A 15,304-nucleotide genomic window follows, 5' to 3' on the forward strand; every position below is an offset into this window, starting at 1 on the left:
AGGGCTCCACCGTGTGGTCAGAGATACCACTGCAGGAAGGTTGCATAAAGGTGACATACTTAAATGAAAAGATCTAAACCGTGCATGTTTTCATAGCCCTAGAAAAATATAAATAAATACATGTGTGAATGTTCTTATATATAACAGTAGTTTCAGCATTTTAAGTCCTAGATAACATAAATAAAACACACACACACACACTTCTGTGTTTTGTTATAAATCTTTAATACAGAAACATATCCTATTGAGTAAACATATGTTGATCAATTTGATCAAAATGCAGCTTATAACAGTGCAGGAGAAGACCTACAGAGATTCATCACAATATCAATGCTCCAGTATAACACAGGCCGCAGACATCATATTAATGTAAACAGCAGCACAGGCAAAGAAGTGATCTCTCATTTTAATCACGTGGCGACTTCGTGAAAACATAAATAAAAGCTGCTGTGGTTCCACTCAGTCATGAGACCCAAACAAAATGGAGGGTGGTCCCTGCTTGCGTGACTGGAAGCACGTGCACATGCCTCGTGTTCCGGGTGTAAGATCTGCTCATCTGCACGTTATGTGGAAGACGTTTTCGTCCGTGTGTGACAAGATGATGTGTGGGGGTCAAAGGGACGACAGGGTGGGAGGGAAGAGGGGGCTCCGGGGCCTCCCTGCCCCCTGGTGCTAGGACAGAAGGGTGTCTATACCAGCAGGGGATAAGACCATGGCCTGCAGCAGGTCAGACAGAGAGATGATGCCCCTCACCACATCCGCCCTGTCCACCAGGACCAGCCGATGGACCTGGGATCAGGAGGGAAATGACAACGTGCTTCTGTTTGACCTTTAGAACAAATCCTGAGGCTTCTGCACACACTACCCACCTCAGCCCGGACAATGCGGTCTAAGATGGTTTCCAAGGTTTCGTAGGGATAGCACTTGATTACTCCCTCGACGAAACACGAGCGCCTGCGGACGGCTTCCAGCATCGTCATGTCCAGATTGTCGTAACTCTTCTGGGCGGCGAGATTCTGCCGGGGAGCGAGCACAGATACTTCCTGATGCTGCACGGGGAACTGTTACTATCAATCTCTGACTGCATAACTCGACACAATGGACTGAAACACAACTGAACAATGGATGATTCCCATGATCCCTGATTTTGAAGCTGCTACTTTAAGGCGAAACAGTTGCATAGTGTTGCTGTAAGATCACAAACAGCCTTAGTTAAACAATAAAATTATAATATAGGACATAAGATTTCTCTGTGGTACTTACAATCACATCAAATCTCGAGTAGAGCGCCACCACTTTACCTGAGAAAGCATTTAGTCAGCCATCAATTCAACCAAATACATCTCTATAGCATAATCTTTAAAAGAATAGATGAGTATACCCTGTTCGTCTACCACCGGCAGAGCAGACACCCGCCGCGCCACAAAGATGGTGAGGGCCTGGTGAAGCGGCGCCGTCTGCTGAACGGTGGCGATGTTCCTGAACGTGCCGATCCCCAGCTCCTGGATCTGCCTCCGGATGAACGCAGGCTTGGGAAGCTTTTTACCCTGAAATACAAAAAAACACCAAACACCACAGTAGGAGAAACAGAACTACTTCTACCGCCAAATTGAATATTTCATCCGAATATGCGAACCAGAGCTTGCCTTACGAATATATGGAGGAACTTGAGGATTCGCTTGTGGGTGAGGATGTGCAGGACGTTTCCAGACTCCGGCTCGATGACGGGCAGCCGGTGGATCTTGTGTTTGAGTAACGAATAGACGGCATCAAAGAGGCTGCGAGGAAATAAAGCACTTTGAGTATTTAACCGGATTGTGAGAATTAGAAACGTGCGTTGTGTGCGCTCACCTGGCCTCCGGGGAAATACTAATGAGGAAGTGATTGGAATACGGAAGGTACACGTCTAAACAGAAAGAGGCAGGATCAAGCTCTACTGGGAATTCACTGACACGTGTGCACTGAGGTAATGTCACAGATCTGTGTTGGTTATTTACTTTGAGAAGAATCACCTCGCCATGTCTCGATCCTGTGGCTCTCCAGCTGGTGCATTTGAACCTGGAGAGGGGGAACCACACGTTAGACGGGTCCGATCGAATGATGCAAACCTGCAGAGGCTTCGGTCAAGGCCCAGATTCACTCTTCAGGCAGCTCACAGCTCAAATATCCAACCTTTGCTCATCCGATAACTTTAGGTGGCTCAATTTTCCACATCAGGACCAAAACTTCAGGCCATAAAAACAGTTATTTCCCAGACTGCCGCTGCCCTCATCCACGGGTCAACAGTTAATGTCCCCACCTGTTACTGTTACTCTTGAACTTTCCGAGGCTAATAGAGGTCGTACTGTACAAACTTCAACTGTTAATAACTTAACGTTCTTATTGCGCAATCCTTTTTATAGTGTTTATACTTTATAGTGTTTCTTGCTCAAAACATACAACAGCAAATTTGGCAATAAACCCTCGTCTCACAAAAGCCAGGCTTCAGAGTGAAGTACTCACCAAAGGAGACTTGTAATAGCAATTGAGGATGTTGATGAAATCTGTAATCGTCAGCATACCTGCGACCGAAAAGGAAGTCAGTTCCCAGAGAGGACCACTTTGCAAAGACCGTTATCATCCATCTGTTTTTTTCTTACCCACAAATCTCTGCACCTTGCTGTCCCACAGAGGCGCCGCTCTCAAGCCGTTGGCCACCAGTGCAAAAAAGGCTGTTTTCACCTGTGGAGGTAAATCCATTGACTTCAGTGTGTCAGAGAGAGGATGTGCAATAACAACATGGATGTGAAACCGGCTGCAGGCTCACATGCAGCTTGGTGTCGAATATGACCAGTTTACAGCTGGTTGGAATGGCCTTGTAGCAGCAGTGGCTCTTCATGAAGTCCATGTAGACCGTGGTGTCAGCGCCTGTGAGGCACAGAGAGCACACACACGTATACACACATGCACCAGAGCGGGGAAGGAGGCAACAGTATGTGTACACACAAAGATTTCACCTCCTCGTTGCTGTGTTGCCTTCTCCTTCCCTGGGGGCTGCAACAAAGTGAGAAAAACAGTCCCCACATGACATTTTGAAATCCACAGAGCAACTCAACATCCTTGTTTAAGTCTCACAAGCACCCGTCCCCACGCTGCATTCATCCCAAAGTGACTCGTCACCTGTGAAGGAGGCTCCATTACTCGAGTGTGCGTCCATGAAAAACGCTCCTCAAGTCTTTACCCTTTCCTGCAGAGCACTCGGGTCTATATTAGGAGCTCCCGGGTGGTATGTGTGTCCGGGGGGTGGGGTAGAGGGGCAGGCAGTGGCTCAGGGGGAGGGACACAGTGGATTCTGCCAAAATCAGACACTCGTCTCTGACAAGCTCCCTTGCCGTGCTGTATCAGGTGACACGAGCTCCCACTATTTATTGGCTGCAGAAAGGTGTGGCACCCACAAGGCAGATGTTGGAAATGAATTAGCCCCAGGCCAAGGTGTGTGTGTGTGGGAAATGTCAAGGCAGGACACATAAAAAAAAGAAAACAATGACCACATGTCCCAAAGTAATGCGTTCTTTATTAGTTCTGTCTTTTCTACAGAATTGTTGTTGTTTTTACAATATTTGCATTTTTTTTTTTATACAGCATTTACAAAATTAAAAGGCGTTTGTTCTTATTTTTATCAAACGCTCACAGCAATTTGCTCAAAAGGTTCGATGACAAAGTTAAACGTCCAGGGGACCGTGTGCAACTGAAAAACAATCACGTCCTCCTGGACCATGTGAGCCGTGGCGATGGGAATGGAGACAGATGTGCAAATTCCAGACCGCGCCGACGAAGATGCTTTAACATTGTTTTTAAATGTTCACTTCAAAAACAGCAACCGGAAACCAACTCGAAAGTGTGTTGAAAAAGAAACCTTCTTCCTCTCGGACTTCAAAATTTGAATATTGAACATTACCCTGTTACAGAAGTGCAGATGTTGCCACGTACATTCTATGTTTTACTATGAAAAGAAAAGTGTGTGTGTGAAAAAAAACAACCAGAATAAAAAGGTTAAGTGTTATTGATCAATGTTTGGCCAATGACACTGAGGTACGATGACACAGTTTGTGTTCAAACTGTTTCTTTAGTTTCACAAATAAGAACACGTGTATAAAAAGAACCCGGTGAACCAAATCAGTGCTTGCAGCTTGTGTGTGAGCGTCTGAGGTGAACATCTGTATGCACACGTCCGAACACTAAGCAAATATGGCTAAACCAAATATTAGTATGCAAAATAAACTGGTTCAGTCCCTTTTTCACACCACGCAATAAAAACTCTCACCCTCCAGATATGCAGTGTAACCTTCGTACACTTTAAGCAACTCAAAACACACCAACTTAAGGTCCTACCGTCACCCCGCCTCACTCTGAACTTTCAAACGACAACTGTGAGTAGTAAAAGAGTTTGGTTGAAGCCAAAACAACAATATAAAACATCCTGTAATTCCTTCTCCGCAGTAAAAACAAGTTGCGGGGCATTTACTGCGAACTATGGCGTGTTTACTTATGGCAAGTGTATTCTGCAGCATTGAGCTATAAGTGAAATCTCCCGCTGGGCTGTCAAACTAACTAGTGACTGTAATGAGCCAGTTTCCTTCACACCTGTGTTCTAGACCTGGAAAAATAAACAATAAACGAATTAAAGCAGTTGATGAAAATTGTCCAGAGTCTGTTAGTACAGGTTGGCAGCAGTGGTGCTTCTCAGTGTCTAGCCGGGCATGAGGAGAGCTTGGGCTTTCTCCATAGGTAACAAAGAGGCTGGATGGCAGGAGCCCAGCTGTACGGAGGGTAACGCCCCCAGGCGGGAGTTCAGTTCGGAGGCCCTGAGGAGGTCAGACGCCGGCAGCGGTGCATGACGCTGATGGCTGTCAGGGGAGCCGCGGGCGAAGAGTGCTGAGGTGTTTTTAAGTTCGCAGTGAAGAGGCGGGAGGCTCGCAAGACAGCCGGGACAGAAGAAGGAAGCAGCCGACCAGGTTGGAGAGGTTTCCACATCAGACACATGTTCAGGATGTATGTGGCCCATGGAAGCGAGGAGGGAGCCCCACAGACACAAGACCGAGGTCTGCGCCGAAGCCGATGGCGGATTTGGTATGTGGTGCTGACCGCTTTCAGGGGTACCGGCTTGATTCAGGCTCTCGTTGGCCGGAACGCAGCAGGGAGGGCGCTGGGCTGCAACAGGAGCCTCTGGTTTGAGGTCTGAGGTCTGAAGGAAGCTCGTGGAGATGTCAGCCGGGGGTGCGAGCGGGGACTGACCGGCCCTGGAGAGAGGGAGCTGGTGCAGCACAGCGCTGGTGGCGATGAGGCCTGTCACGCTGGTCAGATAGACCAGGCCGAGCATACAGGTCACCTGAAAACAAAATGAGATCAAACATCAAATAGAAGCAATTTAAAGACGCTCATTAAGTTATAAATAAAGAGCTAAAACAAGCTCCCCTCTCACCTTGGTAAAGTGCAGGTAGATGGCTGTGAGGGCCTGGCTCCAGGCAGCTTGTTCCAGCAGCACACAGAGGTCAGTGTAGGTGAACCAGCCGCGCTTCATCCCCTGCCGCTCCGCGATGCTGAGGATCCAGAAGCCACAGTCAGAAAACTTCATGTTTTTGAGTTATTTCTGGGTGACACAGTATTTCAGCGGTGAAGGTGAGAACCTACCTGGTTTCCAGATGACTTAATATGTCAAAGAAGTCATTCGGCTCCGTGAAAAGGCTCCACTCCTAAAACACATGACACATGGGTTGGGACAAAGAACTACAACCACATATAAGCAGACAGAGACAGAGACACACACTTACAATGGCATTCAAGAAGTTCATCTCCAGGTTATTGACAGTTTGGACGTCCAGCTTCCCGGCCGCCCCCCACTCATCGTTGAAAACCTCCTCGTCCTCTCCTTCATCATACAGGTACTTGCTGGCAACCATCTGATTCAATGAGGAATCAATAGCTTGTGTTAATGCAACATCATTGTACTCACTTACTCAAAGAGATCAGCAGAGGAGCCCTCAACACCAAACTCCACTTTGCAGTGAGCAGTAAAAACACTATAAATAACTCAGACCTATTTAGAAGCATTCCAAACACATACCATAGAGATCAGGAAGAGGTCGGAGGAGGAGATCTTTTGCAGGTATTCAGGGTTTCTGTGTCGGAGCCTTTCGATGTAAACCAGCGCCAGCATCATGGCGCACGGGGAGATACACGCCTCCCTGGTGGGACCAAAACAGATTTAACACAACGTGGACACGACAGCGTGGAATTCAACCGATGTCAACACGAGTAGAAAGTGCACCAACCTGACGACATGCGACGCGTACTTCTTCTGGAGCTTTCTGATCGGGCTTGGGGCCGATTTCTGGAAGATTTCAACGGCAATATCTGCAACAAACAAGACAAAAAGACGAAAAGTCTATTATTGACATTGCTAAACAAATTAATTATTATTTAGTATAAAAAGCTGACATTTACAGACATGTTTCCAAAGACGTAATAGACAATATTGTCTATGATCTGGCAACAAAGCAGGAGACATAACTTGTACTTCCTGTGTTTATCACGACGATCAGAGTTTAGCTCCCAGCACTGTCCCAGCAGCCTGGTTCAGAAGTTGATGGTTAACTCACCTGTAACTGGGCAGGAGAGAGCATCGAAGGTGACGTCCGTGTCCAGGCCGTAGTACAGTCGCTTCTTCACCCTCTCGGTCAACTTCTGGTGTCCAGGAATGAACTGTAAACACAGACGCGTTAGCCAGGTGGAGCTAGCTAGTAGCTTGTCAGAGCTAAGTGACGTTAGCTTAGCTTGCACTACAAAAGCAGAAGTTAGCATAACATGCTTCCTGCACCACTAGCCCCCTGAGCTAATGCTAGGTCGCTTCCGCTAAGTAAGTAGCTAACACCCTCAGCTGGTGTCACCGAAGTTATTTTTAGTGTTTAAAACGTTAACCCGACATGTTGTTAAGCTTTAAGTCAGAGAGCTTTTAGCACTTTCCCTGTGTATTAGCCTGTGTCAGCTAGCCTAGCATTAGCTCCCGCGGTTGTTTCCGCAACGTACCGTGAACTCCTGGAAGTCCGAGAACTGGAAAGTCTTCTCGTTGAACAACGCGTCGAAATCCATGTCTGATAAATGAAACATGGGTCCGACGACTGGTGTGAAGGAGACGACTGTTCTGTGAGTCCGGCCTGACCCCCTCCGCCTGAACCGCTGAGCGCTGCACAACACGGACCGAGCGGGGACAGACAGTGACGACACAGGGCTGATCGACTCCACACACACACACTGACAACACACTGACACACACAGGGACAGGGACTGGGAGGGAACAGTTACACAACATCTGTAAACACGTGTGAGCCTTATTCCTCCATTTTTAATGCAGTGATGATGTTTCCACGCTGATTTAGAATTAATAAATTATTCTTCACTCGTACTTTAATACGTTTATATATTTCTAAACATTTAAAAAAGACTCACATCGATGTAATGTCACTTCTGTCCAATCAAAATGCAGAAGGACGTCATGTTGTAATTTGTGATGAATGTTAGTATCAATCAATCAATTAATCAATCAACCAATCAGACTTTATTTATATTTCAGTCAGTGCAAACAGGGACAGAGGAAACGCCATCTCACCAATGTGCAATGAGGAAACACAGGAGATTATTATTTGAGTGTATAAAGTATTGAGTAGAATAGAAAGATATTTAAAAAACAATATAAAAAGTTAAATCCAAAGAGAGAACTGATGTAGTGAAGGTAATAAAAAAAGTATATCTAGTGTTTACATGGATAAATAGATAGCATTCACAGTATGTAGAAAAAGGTTTTGTAAAAAATGGACAGGAGTATGTCGGATTAAAACTTTTATTGCCCCCAAGTGAAAGAACAGAAATTACTTTAAAAAAACAACATTGCGAGGTAGACGTCAGAGTTAATGCAGAAATAATGTATATGATTGTTTATACATATAAATATAAAAGCGTAGAAATGACCGATTCCATTCTGTTACAACATCCTCACACAAAGTCCAAACACCTGCCAGGAGAGAAGAGAACTGTCTTTAACTGCCAACGACAGGCAGACATGGACTGTACAACTTTATATGTAAATGAAGCTGGAGATTTTTTTATGTTTTATCAATGACATATCGAGATTATAAATAATTCATTTTATCGTAGTGATCCAAGCATACAGAGGCGTACAGATTAAAAATATCACTTTAAATAACAGTAAAGCTCATTACATAAAAAGAGAAAAGCGTAAAACAATCCCTGACATCGTATTTTACAGAAATCATTCTAATCACAGTGTATTCACTGCCTTGTTTCTTGTTCAATTTTGCCTGTTCTATTTTTACATAAGCAGACATTTCAAACCCAAACAAGCCTTTTCAATATAAAAACATCAAAACAACAACATGACATTAAAAAAGTAGCTATGAGAGCTTCTAAAGAGAATATCCTCAGGCTCTCAACATGTGAAAACACAGGGAGCCAACCAATGAAGGCACCGGAAAACACATTTCACTCGTAACCCTGCAGCAAAGTGATTATGGCTTGAAACTAATCTAAAAATGAGTATCTACAACTGTTTTTTTTAATTTCAAGGTAATAACTTGACATTTCCTCTCCTCTTCCAACATAACAAATCTTGAGCATCAACATAACAAATACCATTCCGGGGGAAACAACGAATCCCTGTCGTCCAATTGATTTCAGCCCTTTGTTAAGGCACCTTCCCCTTTCTCCCTGATCTGCCAGTGCACATGCAGCTTGAATAATTCTACAAATAAATAGCGTTTTCCTCTATAGCGGAGTTTCCTCTCACATTGAAATCACCTACGAGAGTTTAAATGTAGCGTTCCCTCCTATAAAATACATTCAGTGGTGGTGGGGGCCTGAAGAAGTGGACGGCGGCTGCAGTTTCTCCGATTTGCGATCTTTGGCTTCGGTGTCGGACGAGGAATCGGTGTCCTGCGCCTGCTGCTGGTTCATCCACATGTCTGCGTACAAGCCGCCCTTCAGCAGCAGTTCATCATGTCTGTGATGGAGAGAAGCCGAGTCACTTGCAGTTCATTGTACAGGAGGACAAGTCATTCAGAAGATTAGCTCAATAAGTGATAATTACCCTCCTCTCTCTGCAATCCGACCGTCACTTATAACAAGGATCTGGTCTGCGCTGATGATGGTCGACAACCTGTTATATATAAAAAACAACATCAGATAAAACTGATTGAGCTTTTTTCTACACACAGGAAATAAAAACACAAAAAGCCATAAGCAACATGGATCTCTTTTACCTGTGAGCGACAACAACTGTTGTACGATTGGCACAGACTTTAGCCAGTGACGCCTGGATGTTGCGTTCTGTTTGTGTGTCCAGTGCCGATGTGGCCTGCAGAGGAACACAGGGTTTGTTAAAACAGAATAATATGAAACGAGGAAGCGCTTTCATTCAAGTACAAGCTGAGCAGCAACTGATTCATATGCAACTAGGGAAATAATTTGGCAATGTTTCCCATTTGAGATCAATTAAACCGCTTCAGATGTCTTTGCTCCTTTTGGCCGTCTCACCTCGTCCAGCAGGATGATCTGCGGCGCTTTGAGGATGGTCCTGGCGATGGCCACCCTCTGCTTCTCTCCTCCACTCAGCTTCAGACCTCGCTCCCCCACCTGGGTATCATAGCCTGCCAGAGAGAAAAACAGGAGGAGGAGTAAATCTCACGGTTACTCTGAAATAAACCAAAATCCATATCATGTTCATATACTTAATCTACAAGATTAAATGAAACAGTATGGGAGGGTGAGATAATAGGTAACCTTCAGGGAAGGTCACGATTTTTTCGTGGATATCCGCAGCGAGAGCAGCGTCCTCCACCTCCTGGTCGCTGGCTGAGATGCGCCCGTAGCGAATATTTTCCCGGATGTTGGAGTTGAAAAGCACCGTGTCCTGGGGAACGACCCCGATATGAGCCCGCAGAGACATCTGCTTCACCTGAGGAGGGAAAAGGAAGATGAAGTAATTACTCGTGTGCCTGTGTAAACACACACACGCACACACACACATACACACAGTCGCATCAGGCTCCTGTTTCTTTGAATGCTTTTATTCATCTCAGGAGACACACAACCAGGGGCTAATTTACACTTACAGCCGTTTCATTGCTTCACTTGCACACACGGTGATGTACAGAGCTCTGTGATGCATGAGAACTTATTGAGCTGGAGGCACTGTATTAAGTCGTCTTCGCCACTGGTGTGTGTTTACAGTGTAATGTCACAAATTACAAGCAAACGTGCCGAACTCTCACCTTTGATATATCCTGGCCATCGATGCGAATGCAGCCTCCGTTCACGTCATAGAAACGGAAGAGCAGTCGGATGATGGTGCTCTTCCCAGAGCCCGACGGTCCGACCTGGATTGAGAGATTCACAGAAAACAATGATGATGAGTGTTTAACAGAAAAGCAGAAATGCGGTAACAGAGGTAAGAGTAATGAAATGTCTCCTTCAGGATTACCAGAGCGACGGTTTGTCCCGGCAGCACAGTGAAGGAAACGTCGTTGAGAATCTCCTTGCTGTGAAACCATTAAAAATGAAAAGTACTTAGTCTTGTACAACTCTTAATTTCTATCTTTACTTTTAGTTTTCGAGATAACTAAAATGTGAACCAACCCGTCTATGTAGCTGAAGTGAACGTTCTCAAACTCCACTTTTCCCATTTCATAGAGAAGATTCCCGGCGTTGACTTCGTCTTTCACCTGCACGGAGGAATCAAATCACAGAGATATACATAGAGTGGGTCGTGTTACAGCCCAGTGAGATGCAGACATGACTCTTTCTAACGTACCTCCTCCTCCTCCTCAAACAGTTTAATCATGTTTTCCATGTCGATGAAAGAATTCTGGATCACTCTGCGGTAAGAAAAAAAGAAAGTTTCCATTAAGTTTCCTTTGAGAACAGAAAAAAGAAGATTTTACGAAAACCAAAGCTAATGGATGACATCTGAATCCTTGCTATGTTATTCCAGAACACATTGGTACGGCCTCTTCTTACCTGTAGTAGGTTCCAAACCAGTTGAGGGGGGTGTACAGCTGGATGATGTAGGTACCAAACAGCACAAAGTCTCCCACCTTAAAAGGATAAGAAGAGGTGAAAAAACATATAATGCATTTTAATCAGTTTCAAAATACAATTACTTTGGACTAACAATGAAATCACAAAGCACCATAGAAAGCTTGACAGTGTGTTTTCAGTACCTGAAACTTTCCTTCAGTCACGAAGTAGGCACAGAGCAGGGAGCCGGCCAGCAGACCGGAGCCGATGATGAGGTTCTGTGTCTGGTTGAGGAAGGCTAAAGACGCCTGGGTCTTCCACTCAGACGCCTAACAGAGGGGACAAGAACCATTTTAAAAACGTCTACACAGTACGACTGATTTCTTTATGTCAACCATTATCCTGGATCATGGATTTTCTTGTATTGGTTTATTTCTTTCAAGACTTTGTTCAATATTTTTAAGTATCAGAAATAAACATATCTGTGACTGACCTGATATTTCAAGATTAAGTCCTCAAAACGGGCGACCTCATAGTTCTCTGCATTGTAGTACTTCACCTGTAAAAACAAGACAGAATTGAAATGTAACTTTTAATTGTGAAACTTCTCAAAGAACCACAACACACTTGAAAAGCCAAACGCTGCTATTTACCGTCTCAAAGTTTAACAAGGAGTCCACAGCCTTGGACTTGGCGTTGTTGTCCTGCAGATTCATGTCTCGTCTGAACTTTGTCCTCCACTCGGTGATGATGATGGTTAAAGCTGGAGGACACACGTGAGGGTTTGAGCAATCTATTTGTGGCTCCATTCAAGATTCAGGTTGAGTGGAGCTCTGGACTACTTACTGAGGTACAAGGCCATGCAGACGAAGACAATGAGACCAAACCAGGCGTTGAAATATGTGATGAAATAGATGATGGAGATGACGATGTCGGCGATGGTCGGGAAGATGCTGAAAACTAAGTAGCTGTGGAAAGAGAGAACGTCTAGTCAACTTCCACCTTCAAATTTAAAGATGGTCGTAACATTCCCATCCCAAGCTCCACCAGCTCACCTGAGCAGGCTGTTGATGGAGGAGGTGCCGCGGTCCATGCTCCTCAGCACGTCCCCGGTCTTGCGGCCCAGATGCCAGCGCAGGGAGAGGGAGTGCAGGTGGGCGAACAGATGCACCTGAACCACGCGGTTGGTGAACTGCTGCACGCGGATCCACAGGAACGAGCGCATGTTGCTGACAAACCCCGAGGCACCTGGGAGGAGGCAAGGAGAAGGGTGAGGTAGACTGAGCGTTCTCGCCGCTGTGGTCACATGACACGGGATTTGAGGATCCAAGAATCAGTGGCATATTGTAAATGAGTGAGTCGTACCTGCCCCTCCACCCTGCAGGAACTTGAGCAGGACATAAATACACACTGTAGTGGCCACAGTGGGCCAGCTCCTGCCACCGGTTAGGTCATTGACTAGGGGATGGACAGAGACATAAAGGCGAATTAGAAAAAACGAGGCAGATAAACAAAATGATAATAAATAAGAACCACTCGGCTCAGGCTAAACCATTTAACAGCTCTGGAGAAAAGATATTCACCGATGTTCTTGTAGTAAATGGGGACAAAGACATTGATGGCCCTCTCGACTGCCAGCAGCACCAAACAGAAGATGACCAGCAGCTGGAGGACGATGTTGCCTTTGGGCCACATGTAGGGGACGAGCAGACGGACCTTCTGCCTGAAGCCCTGCCAGGTGGACTCGTTCTCCTCGGTTCTGCCAAGGAGACTCTGAGATGGAGAAATAGATTAACCACCCGGAACATCATGTCTGAGGAGTGTCCCAGGTTTTCACGTTGCGAGGCGTCCCTACCCGGCTGCTGTGCTCCACGTCCCGCTCGTCTTCGTTTATCAGGAGCATGTAAGGTTTGCGTGGCAACCCGGGCGCTTTGAGACCAATGAGGAAGAGCAGCCCGGTGCACGTGTAGCGCATCAGCCACAAGGCAAACTGCACCTGAGAGGTTCAGAGACACAAAAAACAATTAAAAAAATATCAAAATATTGCACTGTAGATGTTGTGCCCCTCATTACATTAGGCTAATCCACATTGCTTTGTTATTATATACTTTACTGTTGTCAATTATGATTTTAGGGGGGGGGGGGGGGGGGCTAAATATATGATATATCACAGAGTGTAAAAACATGACAAACCGACTTATACAAAGTTGAGGCCACAGTGAAGTGTAGAACACACAAGTCACGCCTCTTTATCCAAACACAAATTTGGGACTTCCTATAGCATGACTCGATGTGGGAGGGGCAACATTTTGTCTCGGGATTTCAGTGGTAAACAGTGCCTTGGGGATCTGATAAGGCAACTGTGCAATGACTCAGCAAAAAAAAAGGCTCCAGTGTGGTGGTCATCATGACTAATCATAATGCAACAGGTCTTTTCTTCTGGGGTTTAGCATTTTTCGCATTCCTTGCAGGCAGGGAGGACACTGGGTTAAAGGTGCAGCCTGCAAAGTTAAAGTTCATAAAAAAAAAAACTATCTTTGATCTACAAATAACCTTTGGAATATTACTGTTCATAGCCCATTCATAGTTCAACATTAGATAGTGTTAGGTAATCTAACTTAACCCTGTGTAGATAAGAATGGAGATGAAGTGTCAAACACAAGCTGCACCCTGGTACAATATTTTAATATATTCAAACCAAGGTTCCCTCTTCTCTCACCTGCTGGTCCCTGTTCTCCAGCCCCCACCACCAGTGAGGACTGTACCAGGACACGAAAGCCAGGTTCTCAGATGAGAAGGTCAAAGCCCAGAACATGAGCAGGAAGGCGCTGTGGCCCCTCGTCCGGTCCATCACCAGGACCCTGTGTCTCTCCACCCGCAGCAGGCTTATGGCCCAGGCCCAGGCCAGCGCCGAGAAGCAGCCATAGAGCAACACATAGCCCGGGAGCTCCCCTCCGGCGGCCGCCTGCCACACCATCCCACCCAGAAACTGGACCACGAGGAGGACGGACACGGCCAGCTGGAAGCCGTACAGGCAGGTGCGCGGGATGAACTTGGGTTCCATGGCTGTTCCATATTTCTTGTAGAACACGCAGTGGATGGTGCCGAGGAAGAAGGAGAGGGTGAGCAGGATGGAGGGGACGAGTGTGAAGTAGAAGCAGGGGGAGATGCCTTGGTCCACCCAGGTGTGGGAGATGGAGGAGTTGGCTTCACAGTAGCTCTGGATAAACACCATGGCTGGAGCTGGAGGGGGAGACACATGATTTCAATACAGACACAAAAGGTGCAGGACACAAACTTTAAAAACTAAAGTGAAGTAAGCGGGAAATTATGATCCCACACAGGTTGTTATTGCTGTTACTGCTCAACAACATTGTAAAGATCCAGATATCTCAGCAATACTTAAAAACCCACAGATCAAACTCTCCGGAGGTCTTGATGAATCAAATCTCCTTCAGTTAGGATCTGAGCCACATGAAGTCTGGGCTCCATTGGTTCTCCATGACAGTTTTTTGTTAGATCTGTGACGGACTAAGCATTGAGCTGGTTACGAACCATCGCCTCCCACATGTGTGTGGACAAAACCACTGTGCTACCAGTTAGCATTGCATTTATAATAAATAATAAACGTCAGAGGTTGAACATTATTTACCAGACCGGTGCTGCCCGCTCCTCAGCCGTGCACGCGCTCTACTTGTCCGCAACAGGGGTTACTCCAGACTAGCTAGCGAGCCCTGCTAAAAACAATGAGTTGCTAGTTAGCTTAGCCGGCTCTTTATCAGCGTTATCAGAGAAGATAGTGAGGGAGGCGGCCGGCTGCCGGGCTAACAAGTAAAGTGCGACATCACCGTGTGTGTGTGTTTATCTGAGGCGGCTGTGTCCTTGTAGCAAGGAGCTGATCGATGATTCGATAATCGACACTTTACACAACAGCGTTTGACTGCGTGGCCTTGGCCGCAGCGCCCCCTAGAGGGAGACAGTGGGAACTGACACATGGAAATATAGATAATATACATATATAATTAAGTCTTTAAAAGGAGTCCCTTATTAGGGCCGAGCACTGACAGGCACTGACAGACAGTGAGGCCCTTTTTTGTTGTTTTTTTGAGGTTTTTAACATGCTCAAATTCTTGAATGCTCAATTTGAGGACATTTATGATCGATCAACTTTGGAAAAAGTGCGAAATAACGTAAAGATACCACTTTCAAAATTGTTAAACTCTCTGTGTTGTGGATG

General features: G+C 45.8%; 3 protein-coding genes across 3 annotated transcripts; all 3 read right to left on the reverse strand.

Annotated features, from left to right (window-relative positions):
• Positions 1–247: 247 nt before the first annotated feature.
• Positions 248–3,280, reverse strand: prkag3a (protein kinase, AMP-activated, gamma 3a non-catalytic subunit). The gene is made up of 12 exons (XM_053416914.1): positions 3,160–3,280; positions 2,997–3,033; positions 2,807–2,907; positions 2,640–2,721; positions 2,503–2,561; positions 2,013–2,058; positions 1,852–1,906; positions 1,652–1,778; positions 1,382–1,547; positions 1,264–1,301; positions 870–1,016; positions 248–789 (listed from the first exon to the last, which is right to left on the reverse strand). Exons 1-12 carry the CDS (start codon positions 3,175–3,177, stop codon positions 673–675), a joined length of 993 nt encoding a protein of 330 aa, XP_053272889.1. The 5' UTR covers positions 3,178–3,280; the 3' UTR covers positions 248–672.
• A 253-nt stretch (positions 3,281–3,533) lies between these two features.
• On the reverse strand, positions 3,534–7,287 carry cnppd1 (cyclin Pas1/PHO80 domain containing 1). The gene is made up of 8 exons (XM_053416907.1): positions 7,066–7,287; positions 6,639–6,741; positions 6,312–6,393; positions 6,104–6,224; positions 5,811–5,939; positions 5,671–5,732; positions 5,462–5,579; positions 3,534–5,368 (listed from the first exon to the last, which is right to left on the reverse strand). Exons 1-8 carry the CDS (start codon positions 7,144–7,146, stop codon positions 4,730–4,732), a joined length of 1,335 nt encoding a protein of 444 aa, XP_053272882.1. The 5' UTR covers positions 7,147–7,287; the 3' UTR covers positions 3,534–4,729.
• A 575-nt stretch (positions 7,288–7,862) lies between these two features.
• On the reverse strand, positions 7,863–15,021 carry abcb6a (ATP-binding cassette, sub-family B (MDR/TAP), member 6a). Its single transcript, XM_053416900.1, has 20 exons — positions 14,720–15,021; positions 13,787–14,310; positions 12,923–13,063; positions 12,651–12,840; positions 12,433–12,525; positions 12,123–12,315; positions 11,914–12,035; positions 11,721–11,830; positions 11,561–11,626; positions 11,271–11,396; positions 11,068–11,144; positions 10,862–10,925; positions 10,687–10,772; positions 10,532–10,589; positions 10,323–10,427; positions 9,832–10,006; positions 9,586–9,698; positions 9,312–9,406; positions 9,140–9,208; positions 7,863–9,052 (listed from the first exon to the last, which is right to left on the reverse strand). Exons 2-20 carry the CDS (start codon positions 14,300–14,302, stop codon positions 8,893–8,895), a joined length of 2,559 nt encoding a protein of 852 aa, XP_053272875.1. The 5' UTR covers positions 14,303–14,310; positions 14,720–15,021; the 3' UTR covers positions 7,863–8,892.
• Positions 15,022–15,304: the final 283 nt, after the last annotated feature.

This window comes from Pleuronectes platessa, chromosome 24, assembly GCF_947347685.1.
Source record: "Pleuronectes platessa chromosome 24, fPlePla1.1, whole genome shotgun sequence".
NCBI classification, from domain to species: Eukaryota; Metazoa; Chordata; class Actinopteri; order Pleuronectiformes; family Pleuronectidae; genus Pleuronectes; species Pleuronectes platessa.

Bases quoted from the DNA above. Each gene is read 5' to 3' on its own strand.
- prkag3a (XM_053416914.1), bottom strand. The intron at 2,722-2,806 runs GTGAGCCTGCAG...TTACCTCCACAG, and splicing joins TATTCGACACCAAGCTGCAT to GTGAAAACAGCCTTTTTTGC. The intron at 1,017-1,263 runs GTAAGTACCACA...GCTCCCCGGCAG, and splicing joins ACTCGAGATTTGATGTGATT to AATCTCGCCGCCCAGAAGAG.
- cnppd1 (XM_053416907.1), bottom strand. From the start codon at position 7,146: ATGTTTCATTTATCAGACATGGATTTCGACGCGTTGTTCAACGAGAAG. The intron at 6,742-7,065 runs GTACGTTGCGGA...CTGTGTTTACAG, and splicing joins CGGACTTCCAGGAGTTCACG to TTCATTCCTGGACACCAGAA. The intron at 6,225-6,311 runs GTTGGTGCACTT...TGGTCCCACCAG, and splicing joins TACGCGTCGCATGTCGTCAG to GGAGGCGTGTATCTCCCCGT.
- abcb6a (XM_053416900.1), bottom strand. From the start codon at position 14,302: ATGGTGTTTATCCAGAGCTACTGTGAAGCCAACTCCTCCATCTCCCAC. The intron at 10,590-10,686 runs GTTGGTTCACAT...ATGGTTTCACAG, and splicing joins CACTTCAGCTACATAGACGG to CAAGGAGATTCTCAACGACG. The intron at 9,053-9,139 runs GTAATTATCACT...TCTCCATCACAG, and splicing joins CGGATTGCAGAGAGAGGAGG to ACATGATGAACTGCTGCTGA.